Raw genomic sequence first — 20,966 nt, 5'->3', positions numbered from 1 at the left:
TTCTCATCCCTGTTAAAATTAGAATGGATATTACTCTTGTACAGTTTTTCAAGTTACTTCCTGGTGGGGATGGAGACATATACATGCAGAACTTTTTTCTTATTCACAGTCTGAATTGTTTTGTATAGCATATTTCCGTAATTGTTTTTGCAGTATCAAGTGTTCACGGTTTAATTCTTTATTTATGACATGGAAAATTTGGACTGCTTCAAGGAAATTGAGGATCATTTGCATGCTGTACCTGCATAAACAAGCTCCCATCACCTGATTTTTGACAAGCTGTTGCACCTCTTTAAACTCGGCAGCATATTTCTCTGGAAGAGCCATATTAATGCTGCAGGAAAATATTCTCCCTGGCAAAACATGAAATGCAGTGCTGAGTTCACAGAATTCATGCATGAAGCAAACATTTCTGAAAGGATTGTTACTTGCTGGCTGTCAGCAGTGAAATGTACTGAATTCTGGTTTTGGAGGCAAAGGATTTTACACTTTCAAAAAGGAAATGTACACACTTTCCAAAGGTCCTATCTCGAGCATACTGTTTTCTTTTCCCCCAAAAGAATCCCCTCTTTTCTCAGTTTGGAAGTTAAGTGCAGAATTGAATTGTCTGTTGAGATAAAGTCGTTTGCAGCTTGAATAAAGTGGAGAATGCATTAGGCAGGAATCTTGTGGCTGCAGAGGCTAGCTGTGCTTTATGATAGCTGAAGTGCATTGCTTCAAAGTGGAAAAACTTGTACATCAGCAGACTTTCATCTCAAGCACCTCTCTTTTATTTTAATCTTAAAGAGCTTTGAGCACTCTCCATCCTTTTGTGTAACATCTACTAAAGTACCAGCGGAATCACCGTTTCTTTAAACTCATTGTTCGCTCCGCTTCATCCTCCCTCCCTTATCAATTAAGGGTTTTTTAAGAGAAATGGTAAATTCAGACCTTTTGAAACCAAGGTTTTTTCACTGTGCAGAGGTTTATACACTTTTGTTCAGATATTTGAAAAGCAGTGCTTGACTGTAATACTGGTGTATTTAAATATCACAGCCATTATAATGCAGGAATCCAAATGACAGATGAACACGAGTATTTTTTTGTAGTTTTTTTTTTGTCAGTCAGGTCCAAAACACCCCCCCCCCCATAATAACAGAATTTTCATTTATGGGTGAGTTACCCCTTTAACTGATAACAAGTTGTGACTTGCATCTTTTCACTCCTGCATCTAGGGGTGGGAATCTTCAGGCACTTCACGATCCGATCTGATTCCGATTCTGGGGGTCATGATCCTATATTATTCTTGATCTACATTTTTTTTTTTTTTTTTCCCCCCCAATTCTTCTGCTGTGCAAATACATCTTTACAACTTTACATCTTAGCCAAAATCGGAGTTTCTATGCTTTTTGTTTATAGATGGAATCTCTGTGTGTCAGTACTGCCATCTTAAAAGTAGGGGTGTGAATCTTGGTTTCACAATTCAATTCAGTATTACTGTGGCTACATGTATAATTTTATATCAAATTTATTTTGTGCAAAATGTACTTATTTTTTATTATATAAGCTGGATACTTTTTAAAATAATTACTTGTTTAAAATAAGTGTTATTTAAGTATCTGAAAGTTTACAGACAATACTTATGTTTTTTTTTTGTTTTGTTTTTTTCTCAGCATTATTGCTGTTTGATTATTACTGATGAGATCATAGACAGTGGCGGCTTTAACAGGCTGCATTCACACTAATGCACAGATCTATTTCGCAGATGTTTTGTCTTGCTCTGAAAACATAACTGACTGTTTACATCAATTTCATATAAAAGTATTCAGAAATGCAAGTGCATTTAACCGCAGCCACAATCGAGTTTCAGGACAAACAAACACAAAGCGCACGTGAAAGTCTGTCAGTGCGCGGTTTTCATGATTCATCTAAAATAGTACTGCATTCCAAATGGTATAAATGAAAGCATATCTAAAGTAAAACACGGCGGGTGGAAGCGTACACACTGTCAAGCAATGTGCACGTGTCTTACAGCGCAAATTCTGTGCAATGAAGCCCGCTGTGCCATATGCGGGAAAAAAAATCAAGCTCAGAATTGATTCTGAAATATTCAAAATCAATTGAAGAGAGAATCGCGATGCATCGGAAAATCGTTTTTTTCTCCCACCGCTATTCATTACTATAAATGTCTGTTTAATAGCTCCTAAGTAACTAGTGCTCAAGCAGATGGATGCCGATGTTTACTGAAGTGCTAAAAGCAGCAGGTTTCACAGTAAGAGTTCTGTCTTTGCATCAGCCTTTTCCTGTTTACATTTTATTCTAATATGAGAGCCAGACTTCTCTATTCCTTGACTGCTGATGTCATGGATAACATTTTTATATGTATGTATATGTGTATGTATATGTGTATGTATGTGTATATATATGTATGTGTATATATATGTCTATATATACGTGTGTGTGTGTGTGTATATATGTATATGTATATGTGTGTGTGTATATATGTGTGTGTATATACGTATATGTGTGTATATATACGTATATGTGTGTGTGTGTGTGTGTGTGTATGTAATGTTGTTTATATTAGCAAGCATAAGGACATGATGGTTCTTTTGATGTATGGGTTGGCAGTGAAAGGACTGGAGAGAGAAAGAGAATAGTCTGTTCAGACTGCCTCGGATTCAGGGTCTCGGGATGTTTAACCTGGTTTACCTGCTCACCGGTTTTGTGGAGGATTGTTTTGGTTTTAAAGTGCACTGTCCGTCTTGCTTTCTAATATGGTGCAATATTAGATCAGCAAAAGTTATCTTTCGTTCTTAACACATACAGTTCCTCCTCCTTTGCATTTTTATGATGATCACCCTGTTTGCCTCCATATACTACCATTCAAAAGTTCAGAGTTTCTTTGGATTTTTATTTTTTTTTTTTTATAAAAAAATGTATCAACAGTGACAGTAAAGACTTTTACATTGTTAAAAAACTGAGTTTTCAGTTTAAAAAACTGAAAACCATGTATCTGTTTCCACAATTTTAAGCAGAACAAGTGTTTTCAAAATTAAGCAGAAATGTTTCTTGAGCACCAAATCAGCATTATTAGAATGATTTCTGAAGGATCCCATGACACTAAAAACTGAAGTAATGGCAGCTAAAAAAATAACAGGAATAAATTACATTTAAACAAATTATATATTAGGGCTGCACAATTAATCGAATTTCTAATCGTGATTACGATTATGGATGCCACGATTACATAATCACGCACTAAACAATGCTGTGAAATACAGTAAGAAGCACTCAAATTCTCCAGTACAAATCATGTCTCTTTAATTTAAACTAGTTTAAAGCTAAATAAATCGGAGCTGTTATTCTCATCAACACTGATGTAGAAAGCTGCAGAAACAGTGCAACAACGATCCAGTTAGAAGACGTTTCAGGGGGGTTGTCACAATGACACAATGATTTTCCTGTGGACCATGCCCCTTTTCTTCTGTCATATATAACAGCATGTGTTTATAGGCAGCTGTCCCTTTAAGACCGAATGCACGGATCCAATATAATGATACACATGCTATTTCTTTCGAACTTGTTTTCGTTCACTGAAGATTAGTGACTGCGTTGTCGAGAATGATTGTTGAGATGTCCATTTTCACATAATTCTGTATGTATGCGTCTGTTCAAACACAAGGAAATGCGAATGAAGAATGAACTCTGTGTTCGCGCGCGCTTAAAAATCTGTGCGCGGGTGCCGTGTCCGGCAGCTGTGGCCACAGAAATCAGCACACGGACACTGAAATAAGTTCTATTCGCCTCGTCTTGCGCTGGAATGGCTTAAAATCACTCAAATGTGTAAATTGGCAAGATAAAACGCATACAAATGATAAACGTTCACTCTATGATGGTTCATTTTTGCAATTAGTCTGTTAATCACATGCGAACCGAACCTTGAGGTCTGGTCCGTATGGACCACGGATCAACTGCGATCAGTTTCACAACTACTGTGTAATGTTGGAGGTTGAATCGAATCGTTACACATAACGTACACCACTACTATGATTACACTTAAGTTTGCGCTATATTATACTCACCTTTTAATAATTAGTGTGTGACTAATGTCTCCTCCACTATAAATTACCAGACTGTAAATGAATCGAGTGACGTCACTGAAAATGGCGTTCCCATAATGGCCCATCAGTGTGACTGACTTTGAGGCAGGTAAGAGAGAATGTGAGGAGATTTAAAAAATTGTTTTTTAATTATTTGTATTTTATTTACAACACGGTATAATCAAAACATACATAATGAAGGTCAAAGACGCATTGTGAACACTGATCTAACCACAGAGATGTGAACAGACTTTCAGTCATTCCTGCAGCAGATTCTGTTCAACAAGTGAAACAAGTAAATCATACCTGATATATACGTGTGTTATTTAATGGTGCGTTCACACCAGATGCGAATGAAGCGTTAAGCGCGAGTGATTTACATGTTAAGTCAATGCAAAGATGCGAATAGACATCCTGCGGTGCGAATGACGCGACGCGAATTGAGCGTTTCGGGCAAGTTTAAAAATCTGAACTTTGGTGGATATTCACGCCGCGTTAACCAATCAGGAGCTTACTCTAGTAGTGATGTGATTACGAGCAGAGGCAGAAATCCGAAACGACAGTGGAGGACAAAATCCTCCTCCTGTGAAATTAATCGCATGCGATTCTCATGTGCATCTCGTCAGTAAAGCCGGTTCCGTGATTGGCAGTTAATCGCCATCACCTGCTTTCAAATGGAGCAGCAGTTAATACATAGAGCCGTAGTTCACTGACAAGCTAGGCAATATCATGTTCATAGACGCAGATGTATCGCATGCGATTATGAGCATGAAATTGCCTAGCTAACCAGCGCTCTTCATGAGCATTTTGAGTATGCGGATAAAAACTAGAGTAGAGCACCATCTGCTGTTAAAATCTAAGCTCAGAATCGCATTCGGAAAATCTCAGAATTTATTCATGAATCGATCCTGCATCGATTTATCGTCCTAGCCCTAATATTTAGCTCCTGAAATGTGAATCTTACCAGGGGAACCCCTCCAAAAACGTGTATTTTACCCCCCCGGAATGCGATTTTTTTTTTTTTTTTTTTTTTTTTTTTTTTTTTTTTTTTTTTTACTGGTGGATCCCCCTCGAAACTTGATTGGGCTAGTTTTGAGTAGCAGTTGGGCGGGTTTTGTGAGAACCTGGCAACCGTGGCACGCTACACTCAGAAATGTTTGAAAGCGTATATGAACCTTTTCCTGTAGCTCAAATAGTAGAGCATGGTGCTAGAAACGCCAAGGTCATGGGTTCGATTTCCAGGGAAAGCAAGAGCTGATAAAATGTAAAAAAAACAAAAAGGAAAAATCTGTAACTTGAATTCAATGTAAGTCGCTTTGTCTGCTAAATGCATAAAAATGTAAAATGTACAGTCTATATGAACGTAGTCTACTTCAAAACGGCACATGGAAATTACTCAAGCAGTAACAGTGTTACAGTGTATTTGATTACTGAAGACTTCGACTTTAAGATAACACAGGCTATATAATAAGGTAATATACATTCTTATTTATTTAAAGGTCCCATATTGTCAAAACTGAAATTTCCTGGCTTTTTTCATAACTGAGGTCTAGGGGCTATGTAACTACCATATAAGTTTCAAAACAGTCAGTCCACAGTAAAATGCACACAGCCTGCATAAAGTAGCTGTGCTTTTTCACGAGCCCTTGTGACTTCCGTAAAAATGTGACATCCGAACTACTCAGTCACCGCCTTCAGTCACCATCTCAAGCACCGCCCACCATCCCATCCATCTACCGGCCACAATTAATCACGACAATGTATATACAATTACAAATGATTATAAATAGTCAGTTTGTTGTTTTAAACACATGCACACAGACATTATTTCATACACCACACAGTCGTGAGATGCAAGAATTCTTCAGACGCGCCCTTAATAAAAGACAATACTTTATTGAACCTTTTCTGATAAGCGTTTGCTGCAAATGCGAGCATTTTTGACTATCGTTTCTGTCCAGTCTGCTTGTTTTATCACGTTTAACCATAGCTGTCGTCGGTTTTTTGTCTGACAGTGGCAGCAGGTATGCGATCAAATTTCTAATTTGAGGCTGTATTACATCGATTCTAGCACCCGACATCACAACAAGATGATATTTTAAGCTCCTTATGTAGCCGAATCTGCACTGGTTTGAATGGGTCGCCTCCAGTTCTCCCTTTGTTTTACTTCCAGTTTATGACGTAATTGTGGCGTCGGCCCTAACTAGTTACCTGCGGTTGGCCTAGCCGTGCGTCACTCAAAACAGGCCAATCAGAAGAGAGGCTCATGAATATTAATTAGACAGGCCAAAATCAACCTGTTTTTAGCAGAGCTCCTGATAGAGGAGCTGTAAAAAATATTGAGATGGTTTATGGTACTTATATTGCAAATATATATTCTTAAGGACATCAAAACCTAAAATAAACTCCAGAAAGGTGTATAATATGGGACCTTTAAAGCAGAGAGACTCAGATCTGGCTCGCGAGATCCACTTTCCTGCAGAGTTTAGCTCTAACCCTAATCAAACACCTGAGCATGGTAATCAATGTCTTCAGGATCATTAGAAAATCACAGGTAGGTGAGTTTGATCAGGGTTGGATCTAAATTCTGCAGGAAAGTGGAGCTTGCGAGCCAGATTTGAGGATCACTGGTTTAAAGTATGTCTAAAGTTAACAGGGTTTAAAAAGTGCAATCCCCACATGTTTACATGTTTATTACAGTGACTATTAATTAATTCCCTGAATACTGAGTGTGGTAAAGCAACACGTTTATATTTCTCCAATCTAGTTTAGTTTGTGTAATTTGTTACTGACTTTCATAATAATGTTTACACCAGGCTTATTTGTCAGTGCTTTGTTTTTATTTTTCCCTACATTTCACTGCTGGTTATACTCTGTATAATTGTGTATGTGACAAATAAAACTCTTGAATCTTGTTGTCTTAATTATTACATGCTTACAAGGTTGGAAGTTCAACAAATTAGTCAATATACTACTGTGATTGTAGTTGTTAAATAAAAATGTCATTCATATCAATTCATGCATCACCTAATTTCATAACATGTTTAATCCATCTAATATTGTGTTGGTCATACTATGCAATGATCTATTGCTTGTCTTTGTTGAATAATACAGAACATAAAGAGCTTAAAAAAAAAATTGCATATTAAATCGCAAGATTTAGATTATTAGATTATTTTCCAAAATCGTCCAACCCTACCCCTTTGTCACGAAAACCTTCCCCAGACCTGCAGCCTGACCCCTGAGCGATTGTGGGGCTCCGTGTCTTGCGTAATGGACCAGGATTTGTTGTCCCCACTTATCCACATTCCTACCTCACCCCTTAGTAGAGTTTAAACTGCGACCTTTGTGCTGGCAAACAAGGTACTTAACCATTAGGCTACCAGCGGCCTGGGCATTGAAATTAGGACTCACCTCGGAGTTTGTGCCTGCTAATGGCATGTGCTCTATCTATTGCTCGCTCGCTCTCTCTCTCTCGCTGCTACTTTATGGTAATGTGGCATTTCACTGTGGCTCTCTCGTTCAGCCAAAGGACAGAAACACTTTAGTTTCTATTTTTCATTGGCTCTTTTTTAAGTGCACACTAAAAGTGTTTTTAGGTGTGAGGGTTGAGAGCGTGTATGTGTGTGACAAAGACAGGCAAAAATAAAACAATCATGTATAACGCAGATTATCATTTACACTGAAGTTTATTTCTGATGTATATTGAAAGGGTCACATGGCGAGGGATGTGTACTGTGTGAGCCTTGAAGATTTAAAAGAACGGTGTTCTTGACCCATTTCTGGTTGAGTCGAGGATATTTAAATTTTTTAATTCCTGCTTTTACTTTAAACTACTCCCTTGCAGTCCAAGAATATTAAACATGCAGACACGCAGCCCTTTTACTCCAGAGAGCCAGAGAGAAATCCTTCCTGCTGTAGTGTGTTGAAAGGCAGAAGGAGAGACACGGTGAAAGCGGGGATGGAAAAAGAGAAGGGTGGAGGAATGAGGGTGTGCTCTGGTCAAGAGAGAAGATAGATTGAGTTGTGTAAATGTGGCTAATATACTTGCAGCAGTTATGTCACCTCTTCTGGAACTCATTGCATGTGTGAGAGAAAATACGTTGTGTTAAAGGTTTCATTCTTACATAGCCTATGAGCTGCTGTTGTTTTGATCTGGGTGTTGCGTCACTCTTCAACCCCTCCCAAGATTTTGGGACCTCATGAAATGCGCACACACACACTCCGTATCAGTGTTGTAGGACATTAGTTGCACTTCATCAGAGAATGCTGCAAATCCATTGACTTCTATATGGATTGGTGTGTAGGGAAAAATCCAAGGGTCTGTAAAAGTGGCATTCCATGTAACCAAAAATTACTCTTACGTATGCATCCAGCAGCCAATGAGAATTTCAGTGGGATTGATCCAGTTGTCTTTTAGGAAATCCAATATTCCCATTTGTTTTCAGACTGCCCTGGATCTTACGCTTTCCTAGTTATCAAACACAGTCAGAGTTTTTTCTAGTGTAAGCACTAGTAATGCTGTGATCCCATTTTTTTTTTTTTTTTTTTGATACTGCTCTGAGACAGCTGACAACAAGTCAGTGCTGAATTATGTTTAGTACAGAGTGCAATACATGCAGACTGTTGATTTGCGTTTTCAATCATTTCAATTTTAATGTAAATTGTTACCAAAATTCTATTTAAAAATGCTGTTCTTTTGAAGTTTGTTCACTGTTTTCAAGTTTTCAAGAATAAATTACATTTTAAAATATAATCAAATAGAAATTCACATCACCCCACACTTCCACTTTGCACATTTTCAAATACAATCTGCACTAATTTGTAGAAGGTTACGTAAGGATAAATGAGTGGGATTTACATACCATTTGTCTTGTCTTTAGTATTCCTTTTACTCACTTATACATTTTACTGCACTGCACAGCACACGGACACTTTATCACTGACATACACTTTACTTTTTATAGAATCCATATAGAATCATATTCTATTTTTATTCTTCATATCTATTTTTATTCTCATATCTATTTTTTATTTTATTTTATTGCTAGTTTATTTCTGTATATATGTTTACTGTACTTTTGCTATTTGTATTTTTGTAAACTTGAGGTTTTTCTTAATTTTGTTGGACAGTCGTACAATACATTTCGCTACATGTCGTACTATGTATGTATATGTATGTGACAAATAAAATTTGAATTTGAAATTTATATTTTTCCTGTATTTTAGATCATATAAATGTATTCTTAGTGAGGCTTCTTTTAAAAACATGAACAATCTTATTGACCTCAAACTTTTGAACAGTAGTGTTTGCACAGTGGAGAATGATTTTGAGAGCAGCAGACTTGAATTCTAGCTCGTTTGTCAGTTAAGGCTATCATGTAACTCCAGAACATTTGGAACATAATGCACGATTCATTGCGCAGTTTTGGATAACCATGACTAAACCTAGTATTGGATTTGCATGCCTGGTGCTCATTCCATTTCAAAACGCCACCAATATTCTGTCACTTTTCTAGGTATCAGATTGGTGTGTCCCAAGTAACTACTCTTAATGTAGATAGTTATTTTTGTCTAATGGACTCCTTTATTCCACAACGTGTGTTTGTTGCGCCATCTGGTTGTTTCAAACCCTAACTATCAGCTCATTTAGCTCACTAGGTTTTAAAGCACAGCCGCTGTGTGCGAGAGGGCGTGTGTGTGTGTGTGTGTAAGCTTGACAGGAATGGACATCCTGAGCTTAATCATGTTTTGGCAGCAGCAGTTTAACATCATCTGGAGCTGCCAGCTATGAAAGAGTGTCTGTTTAAAAGATTGCACTGTGTTCATGTGAGTTCCTGTTAATGTGAAACTTAAAAATGTTTGTTGATATTTCTAATGATATTTGGCAACTGATTTAGGGAGAAATGCACTGAAAATGCACTTTTCTCTAACTTAGCCGTTTCTGATCTGTTTGTCTTTTTTGTCTACCTGCAGAGATAACTAGAGTGAGGAAAGACATGTATAACGACACAGTGAACGGTCTGGTGGACAAACACCCCCTGGAGTTACCAGAGCCAGTGGGACCTATCGTACATCTACAGGAGAAACTCTTCGTACCGGTCAAAGAGTATCCAGATGTAAGTCTCACACAAGCACTTTGAACATCTTTCTGTCTTGTGCTGCTGCTAGAATCAAGCACAGTGATTGACTGTTACTATAGCGACAGATCACTGACAGTTATAGTGTCTGATGAAATCTAGAGGTGAGAAGGTTTACTTCTGGTTCTCTAGCATGGGAAACATGTCATTTGGGAGTAAATGAGGACTCTCTGTCATAAGCTAGTTCAGCAGTAGTAGTTTTTATCAGTCCCCTGCAGGGAACTAGGAATGGTGCCGGAATGCCAAAGGCCATGTTCTAGTAGTAGAGTGGGATCTTTTTGGAGTGTGTTCTGTCTCGAAGAGAACTGTTTCCACCAGTGAACACATGATATAGCTTGACGTTTAGATCATGTTTGACATTTCTCTCATATTTGCAGACCGAAACGCACACCGGTGGCCCATGTCACACAGGGAGCAATTTTGCTGCCTAATTCTTCTGCTAGGTGGACAAGGGAAAGGGGAAGAGAGAGAAAAAGGGGGTCAGCAGAGCATGAAATGCGTTTTCCCTCTGACGGCCCTGATAAAGGCCACACCATCTGTCCCAGCGTACCACCGCACACACAAACACACACACACACAACCCCAGGTTTTCTCTCAGTTTGAAGCACAGTTAATTATGGAGGCTGCTGCTCTGCTTATCTTTATTTTTTGCAGAATGTATCTTTTTTAAAATTGGCCTTTACTTTAAGCAGTTTCTGTAATGATTACTGCTTTACTTGAGAGAAATATTCACCTTTACATGACCTGGAAAGCTGTACATTAAGTAAATTTTTCTGTGGATAAGGGGGTATTGTTAGGAATGATGCAAATTTGAGCGGTGGAAAACTTTTAAAGTTCGGTGTTATACTCTCACCAAGACCATTTCATCAAAAATACAGTAAAACAGAAAAATTGTGAAACATTATTATAGTTAGATTTTCTATTTTAATATGTTGTCAAAATGTGGTTTATTCCTTTGATTGCAAAGCTGAGGGCAAATTGTCTCTTTAATGTATATAGATGTTTAAGAGTGTGTTCATGTGACTGTTGGTCTCAGAATAGCAGGAACAGCTACTGGAAAATATGGCTGACCATTATAGAATGAACACCACAGCTCTGTCATGCCATGGAAAATAAAGTGACTGTTTGTGTGTTTGAGCAAACGCAAGTAGGAGGACACATGTGCGCGCACACGCACACACACACACACAGCAGTGTACATAGAATCCCCAGCTGACCCCCTCAAATCTGTTTCTCTCTCACTGTGTTCCCTGCAAGTCTCGCCTCATTATTCTTCCCCCTGGTGGTTAGCATGAGTCACTGTTTCACAACACACACACACACACACACACACACACACACACACATGCGTTTCCACCCTAATGTTCTAAACACGCAGGGAAAGGAAGAATAATTGAGCAGGGAAACACTAGTATTCTCGTCAGTCACGGTCTCCCTGATTTGCTCTTTCAGGCAGGAGTTTCGGCTCGGTCATCCAATCAGCAACTTGATTGAGAATAAAGTTTTCATGATTGGTGATTCAGAGGTGTTTATTTATAAATAATGATTTCTCTTTCAGAAAGACCGATTTCTCATCTGTCTTTCAGTAAGATGGAAGATATTTCATTGGTGTTTTATAACGTAAACTCACTGTATATTGAAAACACTGCGGTTTGACACCTGATCTAGTTACAGTTCAGCTTTGCTTTACATTTTGAGCTCAATTCACAATTCTAGCACTCTCACTGTAAAAGGTTATTTTAAAGTGAAGTCTAATGGAGGAGAGAGGTCTCTTTTAAAGTGTTGAGTGAGAAGGTAAAAGCATGCAGGAAGAACCGCATGTAGGCTCATCCACCAAGGTCAGGCCCCTCGTTCCAGACTAAATGTCTGATTGTGCGCTATTGCTTTGAGAATAAATGGAAAACAGTCACTGCTTTTAAAATAAACAGACCCAGTCCTGGACTTTTCCATATGTGTGTGATTTTGTTTTCAGTATTTTCAAATTTTGTATTAAATTTAATTTGTAACGTGCACGACCATATGCAGTGCAACATAATTTTTTTATGACTGTCCATAGGGGTGGGCGATATGGCAAAAATATCATATTTTTTAAATGTCACGATTTTATCACAATTCTTTGTCATGTTGGTTTTACTATTTTGTCTGCACAGTACAGCCAACCAAATTTCTAGGGATGCATCGATCCGATACTCAGGATCTGTATCGACTCCGATACGGTCATTTTCTGCGGCTCGGGTATCGGTCAGACGAGACCGATCCAAATCCGATATTGTGCGTATACTATTCTGTGTTATTATTGAGCCCAAAAACATTATAAAGCACCATAAAGGTTTCGTGCACTATATTTCAAGTATTGTGAAGCTGTTCCATAGTTTAATCTGAGGTACAGATGAATATTTAAGTCTTTAAACTCTGCCGCGGCTGTCTGCCATCCTCCATTCAGCAATCAAACTGCGTGTCGCGTTCAGTTCCTACATTCAATCTACAGTACAGGTTTAAAACTGTTAAAAGAAAAGGCTTAATAAACTTTGAACGTTTCTATGCGAACTCAGAGGGCTGCACGCTGTGACTCCGTGTCGCTTCAAGCGCATCATTCTGCGCACGGGATGCGCATAAGCGCTTTCTGCTGCTCTATATTAGAGCCTTACATATTATAATACTTTTGCGCAATGAAAGATTAAGTCTTTCTTGTTCTGTCCTATCTATCATATGTTGCTGCCTTCGTTACTGTGCTATAGATTTAAAAGAAATATTTTTTAATTTTATAATAGCCTATATATTTATATATATAAATGTATTTGCTTGTTTTTTTTCATGAATGTATTTTACAACAATTCAAAGAGCAATGTGTATAATTTCACCAGATTTAGTCCTACACTTATTCACTTTTAATTGTAAATAAAAATGTTTCGCTAGGTTTTATAACATTATTGTGCACCCATGATTTTTCTAGAGTATAAGTTTATAATAGTATTTTTGTCATAGATTATGATTATATATTTTTTTATTTGTTATTTTTCATTAAAATGATATCTATATGTAGTAGATTGTGTTTAACACACAAAAGAGTAACACACACAGAAGTATAGAAATTCTACATCGATTTAAAAAAAAAAACTGCACTGTATCGGATTGTATCGGTATCGGCAGATACTCAGAATTTTCAGGATCGGATCGTTCTGAAAAAATGGTATCGTTGCATCCCTGCATATTTCCCTATTATAAAGACAAAGCCTTTCAAGGTAACAAAATATAAAAAAAAGAATGGTGGATATTTAGGCCAAAGTGGGCGAAGAAAAACATGCCATTTTATATTTATAAAAAAATAAGAATAAAGATACAAATTACAAATACACATAATATACAAATAAAATAAAGTGCTTTATTTTCAGGTACAATATAGGCATATTTAGCAGGAGCATTCAAGAAATTGAATGAACAAGTATAACAAAACTCTATATAGATTGATTTCTATTAAAGCAACTAGGGCTGGGCGATATGGCTGAAAACTGTATCACGATATCAGTGTTTCATATCGGTCGATATCGATAATTATTGATATTGCTTTTAAGGTGGTACATCAAGTTCGTGGTATTACCAGTCTTGGCGGGGACGACGGTCTTGCATAATTTGCAGACGACATTTGGTCTGACTACGGTCAGACTTATAATATCCAAAAAACTGCCATACTGGCGAGCTGACTTTCTCTTTTATTTACAATTTTCTCTCTCACTGCGGCACTCATTTTCTGCTTATGAAGAGGAATCCAGCAGACCAGCCAATAGGGTCTGGCGGCAGACGTGCACTCTCAGCCGTGCGTGCGCACTTAGACACGAGACAACGATATGGCGCAACCAAACATGATACTGTTACATGATTGGCTGTTAGCGTGTCACTCCCTACGTTGCTAGGTTACCAGAGAGCGAGTGCCTTTGTTAATGCAACCAAACTTGCTTCGCAACCTTTGTTTTCTTCCGACGAAGAATAAAAAATATCGTTTTATCATTTTTTTTATTGATATCGTTCACGTGTCTATCGCGATACATATCGTTATCGTTTTATCGCCCAGCCCTAAAAGCAACTGTATTTTTTTTCAATCAAGAGTAGAGCGTTATTTTGTTTCTCTTTGCGTTTTGTTGTTTTAACACTTTAAAGAATAAAAATTGTTATCTTTGTCGATTCTGTCATATTTATACCATCATTTACTCATTCAAAATTAGTTTTAAACCTGAATGAGTTTTTCTTCTGCTGAACGTAAATGCAATTTTGAAGAATGTGGAAAACCATGTTTCCTACTATCAAAGTCAATATGGACCCGCAACTGTTTGGTTACCCACGTTCTTCAAAATATCATCTTTTGTGTTCAGCACTAGAAAGAAATTAATACAGGTTTGGGACAACGTGAGTGAGTAAATAATGAAAGAAATAACATTTTTGGGTGAACTACCCCTCTAATGACGGTCGTCTGCATGTTTAGTACCGTCACTTTAAGTTTAAGTTTAAGTCAAGACCTGCACGCATCTAATATACAAGCATGCATCCGTTTGGCTCAGCTGTTTACTTTCATTTTAGACATAACCAACTGAGTCTATATGTAAACCTTGTGTGTTTTGGCAATATTAGTTCAAAAGATAACTTGGTAATCAGGCACCGTTAGACAGGCGTTTTAGTGTGCGCGCTTCAGGTGTACGGGCTCAGAAAAAAGCGCACGGCAGACCAGCGCGCGAATGAAAAGCTTAACCGGCAATGCTTTCTTTGTGATTGCGAATAAGTGCAGTGTTCCGTGAGTGTAACTCTACTGCTAACTCTACTGAGTTAACACTGATGTTAATGTATGTGGGGCTGTACATTATATTGATACGGCGGCGCCAGAACTGTAACTGATAGAATGTGCGCTGTAGCACGATACTACGATATTTCTTCAAAAGCAGATAGTGGAGAGATTTTTATCGCCCACAATCAAAAATTGTCATATCGAACACCCCTAACTGTCCATATATAGAATAAAAAATGATAGGAAATAGAAAGGACATGGGAATGAAAATAGAGTATCAACATGAAACTAACAATGGATAGGAAATGCAAGAAAAAAATGTATAACATGAACACAACGTAGAAAATAGAAACACAGATTCTATAAGTACTTTGAGACGGAATCTAACACGTACTCCTGGGTTATTACATACTCTGTCTTCACCACGGAACGTCCATTTCATAAAAATAGCTTGTCCTGCGAACGTAACCTGTTAGTTTACAAGTGTTTGTCTGTCAGCTTGTGAACACTTGTGTGGCCTATCAAAAGAATCTAATCTTAGATCAAACATCGGGGTCGACCCGTGACCTTCAAAACATCTTTGAATGCACTCCAGTAGCTGCCCTGTTTATAAACCTCTGTCTATATACAGCAACAATCTTTCTCTCCAGAGCTTTTCAGATGGAATAGACTGACTTGGAAAAAAAAGATGGCTGACAGACCAGGTCTATCTGGAAGTGACAGTTTTCCTCCCCCTCTCTCTTGCTCGGTCTTTGTCTTTTCTCTAGTGCTGCCAGTGAGTTTCATCGAGACGTTTAGCTCCCTCTCTCCTTGAACAAAATCCTATTACATCACCTGTCGTCTACGAACTGCTTTCTGCTGTAATGTTGCTGTGTGTGTGTGTGTGTGTGTGTTACAGGCTGCACACTGTAATGAAGATGTATGTCTGTGGTTTAGTGTCTGTGGCCACAGGGTTGAATAAATAATTCCGATTCATTTAGCTGGTTACATATTGTAATTCCGTTGGACAAACACCTGTATCAGTACACAGACACATCTGCATCGGCACATATTGTTTGCACAGTTTCAGCTAAATTCTCTTTCGCAACGGCATTATTCAGGCCATATGTGTGCAGTTGAAACATCTGATTTTTTTTCTCTGAGATTCAGGAAGTGGTCGTCTGGATTCTGGCTCATTTAACGCCAGCGACGCAAATTTTCAGTTGCTGTCAGCCCTCCGAAGCAACAAGCTATTAATAGTCATTCTTGAACTGAGGACGGATGGGTCTCCTGTCTAATGCTGGGATTGTTATGGAAGGTTTTTCATCGTGATTTTCTTCCCTGCCTTATGGGAGAGAAGGGTGGTGGGCCCGTTGGGGGATGGAAAACATTTATTCTTTTTATGAGAGGCAGTATTGAGGTTTGGTAGCTTGGAGATCCGACTAAAGCCTCCAGTTTTAATTTGCAGGTGATTACTGGGGCTTTTGAAGCCAAAGGACTCCAATCGAGCCTCGCAAATGACACCGAGCCATTTCTGAAAAGCTCACTGATTCATCAGAGGAGGCCCGTCTGCACACAAGGACCCCCTCGTCACCACTCGTCACCGCTTTTCTGTAGATGCGCGCCTTTTCATTTCCCTGATTTTCGTTCTTAATTGCTATTTGTACATGCAGATGTTTCAAGTTTTCTGCATGCTCTCAGAAGTGTAGTTTAAAAATTATAGCACCACTGCTCATTCAAAACATTTTTAATGTCAGCTGTCCTGCAGAACGTTCTGGAATTGTTTGGAAAAGCACCATGGTGTTGTGGCAATTTAGGCCTCAAAGGCTGTGTTTCAAACCTAATGGTAGAGATGTAATGAAACAAGCTAAAACAAGCTACAGAAAGAATCATTAGTATTCAGTCTACCAACATGTTGGCTTCTGTAGTACCAAGATGGCAGATTTGGCCATCATGGGTGTGTTCAGACATGCCTGTGATGCCCAAAAACATTTTCTTTGTAGGCAGCTCACTAGGTTTTGAAACTAAGCCACTGTGTGTGTGTGTGGGGCTGATGAATTTCAGAGACTGTAATTGGGGCCCTCTGCAGACAGTCTTGGCAGGTGGACTAGAAGCCAACAACATCTTCAGGGATGCATATGAAATTGTGTGTGTCCAGTGCAGTGGGCTGATTCAGAGAGAGAGAGGGAGAGATTACATCCTCGCTGCCTCCTCTGCCCTGTTCAGCATGCTCGTGTTAATTCAGACACAAATTACATTTGGCTCCGAAAGAAAGAGGGCAGGACTGACAGTCAAAGAAAAGTGATGCAGGTTTCATCCACGGATTCTTCTCTAATCCATAAGTAAAGGCGCTTCCTATTAATAGTAACCATACCAATCACCTCTGTATAATATGTTGTTCCTTATCTGGATGTCAATTTATATATATTAATTGCTTGTGGTGTTTTAGCATTCAAATAAAAAATAAATAAAATACTTTTCTACAATTACACTTTGCTAACTTTTGTACTTGTTTGCGCTTGATATTGCGGTACTGTTAATATGGCTGACTCTCTAATGATAAATGGCTTATGCTTTTCCTCATTTGTAAGTCGCTTTGGATAAGTGTCTGTTAAATGATTAAATGTAAATGGAACTGTAGCTTTTAGTAACACTAGTCATCTGTTAAACCACCTGTTTACCGCACCACCACTGCGCTCATGTGGCTTTTGTTTGCTTATATTTTGTTATTGTGTGTCAGGACTAAATGCTGGGAGCTTACAAAAGATTGATTTTGCTCCTGGTGTTTAGAGAGGATTAAACAAGAGAGAAAGAGGTAACTAGATGAAAAAAGATGATTTATATTAGGGATAACAGGCTGCCTCTAACACACAAACACACTCTCTCTCTCACTCTCTCTCTCATCCATCCATCTCTCATTCTCTTTAGAGAGAGTAATTACTTTGCTCTCAAAGGACTCGTGTCAATGTTTCAGATTGGATTTTCTGCCCTCCAAATTATAGTGCACACACACATAGAGAAGGAGAGTGAGGGATATAGAAGTCTAATTTGGACTGGCTATAAGGTTGGACTGTTGGAATGCTGTGTTTCAGTTTGGATGACTGCGTTTGGAATTGTCTTGTGTGATTTGCATGTGCATTTGTTTCTTGGCCTCGTCATAAATGAGAGAACCCTTGATCTGTCACACTTCAACAATATGATCATATGATCAAACAATCCCATGTGCTGGTATTTTGTGTCTGGAAGAAATGGTATTGGACTACAAATAATTTGGAATAAATGAAGTGTTTCAATTCCAGTTTTTTTGTTTTTGTTTGTTTCTTGTCATGAGCTGCAAGTCAGTAGTTTGTTTTAAAACTGCTAAAGGCTAGAATTTTCCCGTGCTTAGATCCAATCTGAAGCGATCAAACATATTTGATATTTTGAGCCGATTTTTAGAACGCACATTATTTCTATGTGCCATGCGTCTCTTAGCAATGAGGCACAGGTTTCTGCTAGAGTTTCTTGTGTTCAGAACATCTTGTATTATATTATTATGTGGCACCAAAGTCTTTCTCTTATCACATTCAATTTAGACTGCAAGTTCACTACTTGGCTAAAACAATTTTATTTTACCATAGCGCTGTAGATTCAGTAGCAAAACAGGGAAACCTTTCAGAGTGTTTTAATAGACTGTTCCTTTTACATCAATAGAAGAATTGAGACATCCTTGAATTTTTAATAGTCAATAATCTATTGGATTTGACCTTTTAATAAAAAAATAATAAAACCAGTTCTAAACAAAAACCAGATTCCATTCCCAACCTGACTCAGCCACCCATGTAGAGAAGACGGTTTCTCAGCTCTGCCGCACCACACGCTTGCTTAACACAGGTTAATTAGTAATTAGCAAGGGCATCCGATAGGTTATCTCTGCTTCTCCCTCTCTCTCGCTCACTCTGCCACACTCAGTTTCTCTATCTCTGTCTCTCTATAGATATATGGTGTATAGATTAATTGAATGATATGCTGAGATAAAATTTTTTATAATGAAATAATACAGAAAACCAAGCAGACACTACAGAGACAGCAGCAGAATGATCATGGATTGTAATGTTTTCCTCCTTCCCCCTGGAGGATTGAACTAAATGTGATGCAGAGTGCGAGACAAAATGCAAATATGGGGCAGAGAGTGAGCGAGGAGGTGTACAGGGATGACTAAGGTAAGAAATGAAGTGCTGAATAGAGAGGATGTGTAAAGCTGCAGAGGAAGAGGGAGGTGAGGCAGAGGTGATGCTATGTGCTGACACCTGTTTACAAAACCAACTGAAAAATAGAGGACCGAGCAGAATACAGAAGTGATGTGGTGAGAGAGAAGACTGTTTTCTGATTATTTTTTTCAACTCTGGTGACAGATGTGCTTACACTGTGGCGAGCAGATTGTTTTCAGTGTGTTTTTGTGAAGAGCATGTCTTGTATCACTCCACTGGGAGGCCGCAGTTGGATGCATTACCTACGATTTTCTTTTCCAAGTCGTTGGAGAGTTTTCAGCACTCTTCCTCCTCTCTCCACATGAGCCCTCTCCCTATTTTCTTGGTGTTGTCCAGAACTGAATGGAACCTCGACTAGTACAGCGTTTAATGCAGTATTGTACTTCCCTCTCTTTATTTCCGTCTGCCCTCAGCTGATAACAGAATTAGGGATGCAACGATACCAATCCGAGATCACCAGTTTTTTTTTTTTTTTAATCAGTGTAGAATTTCTATACTTCTGTGTGTTGATCTGATCATCACTCTTTTGTGTGTTAAACAATCTACTAAATAGACAACTTAATTTTAATGAAAAATTACAAAAATATATAATCATAATAGTATAAAAAATACTATTATAAACTAGTTTAGTGGATAATACAACAAGTTACTCTAGAAAAATCATGGGCACACAATTTTATAAAATCTAATCATTTGGTGAAACAACATTATTTAGCGGGGAACAAATAAGTTAAGTGCAAGACAAAATCTGGTAAAATGTTAGACATTGCTCTTTGTATTGTTGTAAAATACATTAATGAAAAACAAGTAAATATATTTCTAAATATAAAATTAAGACATTTCTTTTAATGCATAACACAGTAAAGAAGGCAGCAACATATGATAGGACAGAATAAGACTTAATAATCTTTCATTGCACAAAAGCATTATAATACGAAAGGCTCCAATATAGTGGCACAAAGCGCTTATGCACATCCCGTGCCCAGAATGATGCACTTGAATCAAAACGGAGTTACAGCGTGCTGTGCTCCGCATAGTTCAAAGCACAAAGGAAAGGGATACTGATGCATAGTGTATTAAATCTGTGTGATAGTTTGAGCCTTTTCTTTTAACAGTTTCAAATCTGTTATTGTGCGCTCTTGAAGAGTTTCATCGTTTTGAGTGTAGTAACTGAATCCAACATGCAGTTTGAACGCTGAATGGAGGATGACAGACAGCCGCAGTGGAGAGAAGAGTTTACGTGAACTTAAATTTAACAACTTAAATATTCATCTGTACCTAACCTCACATTGAACTATCGAACAGCTTCAGAACACTTGAAATATAGTTCACGAAAACTTTATGGTGCTTTTATGATGTTTCTGTGCCTTTTGTGGGGCTTAACAATAACAGAATAGTATACGCACAGTATCTGATTTGGGTCCGTTTCGTCTGACCGATACCCGATCCGGCAGAAAATGCCAGTGTTTGGAGCAGGTCTAATACGGAGTATCGGATCGATGCATCCCTAAACGGAATATAAACAAATAGGGATGATTTTCAAGTTCTGCTAAATTAACTTACTCAGTTGCTTTGTTTGGTCCCTGTTGTTCATTTTTTATATTCACATTTTTGCAACGTGCCGAGTTAGAAGATCCCTGTGTAATTTACAGCATTCACTGAGACACAGTTACTTTCATAAATTAGCTAAATGGATGTTAGAACTGAAGTATACCCAAAATGACATGGAATTGATTGAAAT

The 20,966-nt window shown here is 38.1% G+C and overlaps 1 protein-coding gene across 8 annotated transcripts in view; it reads left to right on the top strand.

Annotated features, from left to right (window-relative positions):
- Positions 1-20,966, top strand: part of LOC306886372 (protein quaking-A) — a 122,299-nt gene that overhangs the window by 14,782 nt on the left and 86,551 nt on the right. For all 8 annotated transcript variants that reach the window (XM_079443420.1, XM_079443416.1, XM_079443418.1 and 5 more), the window contains exon 2: positions 10,059-10,201. In XM_079443420.1, the coding sequence (XP_079299546.1) occupies positions 10,059-10,201 (143 nt within the window). The remainder of the gene's footprint in view (positions 1-10,058; positions 10,202-20,966) is intronic.

The sequence above is a fragment of the Barbus barbus genome (genome assembly GCF_936440315.1).
Source record: "Barbus barbus genome assembly, chromosome: 20".
Taxonomy (NCBI): Eukaryota; Metazoa; Chordata; class Actinopteri; order Cypriniformes; family Cyprinidae; genus Barbus; species Barbus barbus.
This window is presented reverse-complemented; position numbering and strand designations above follow the sequence as displayed.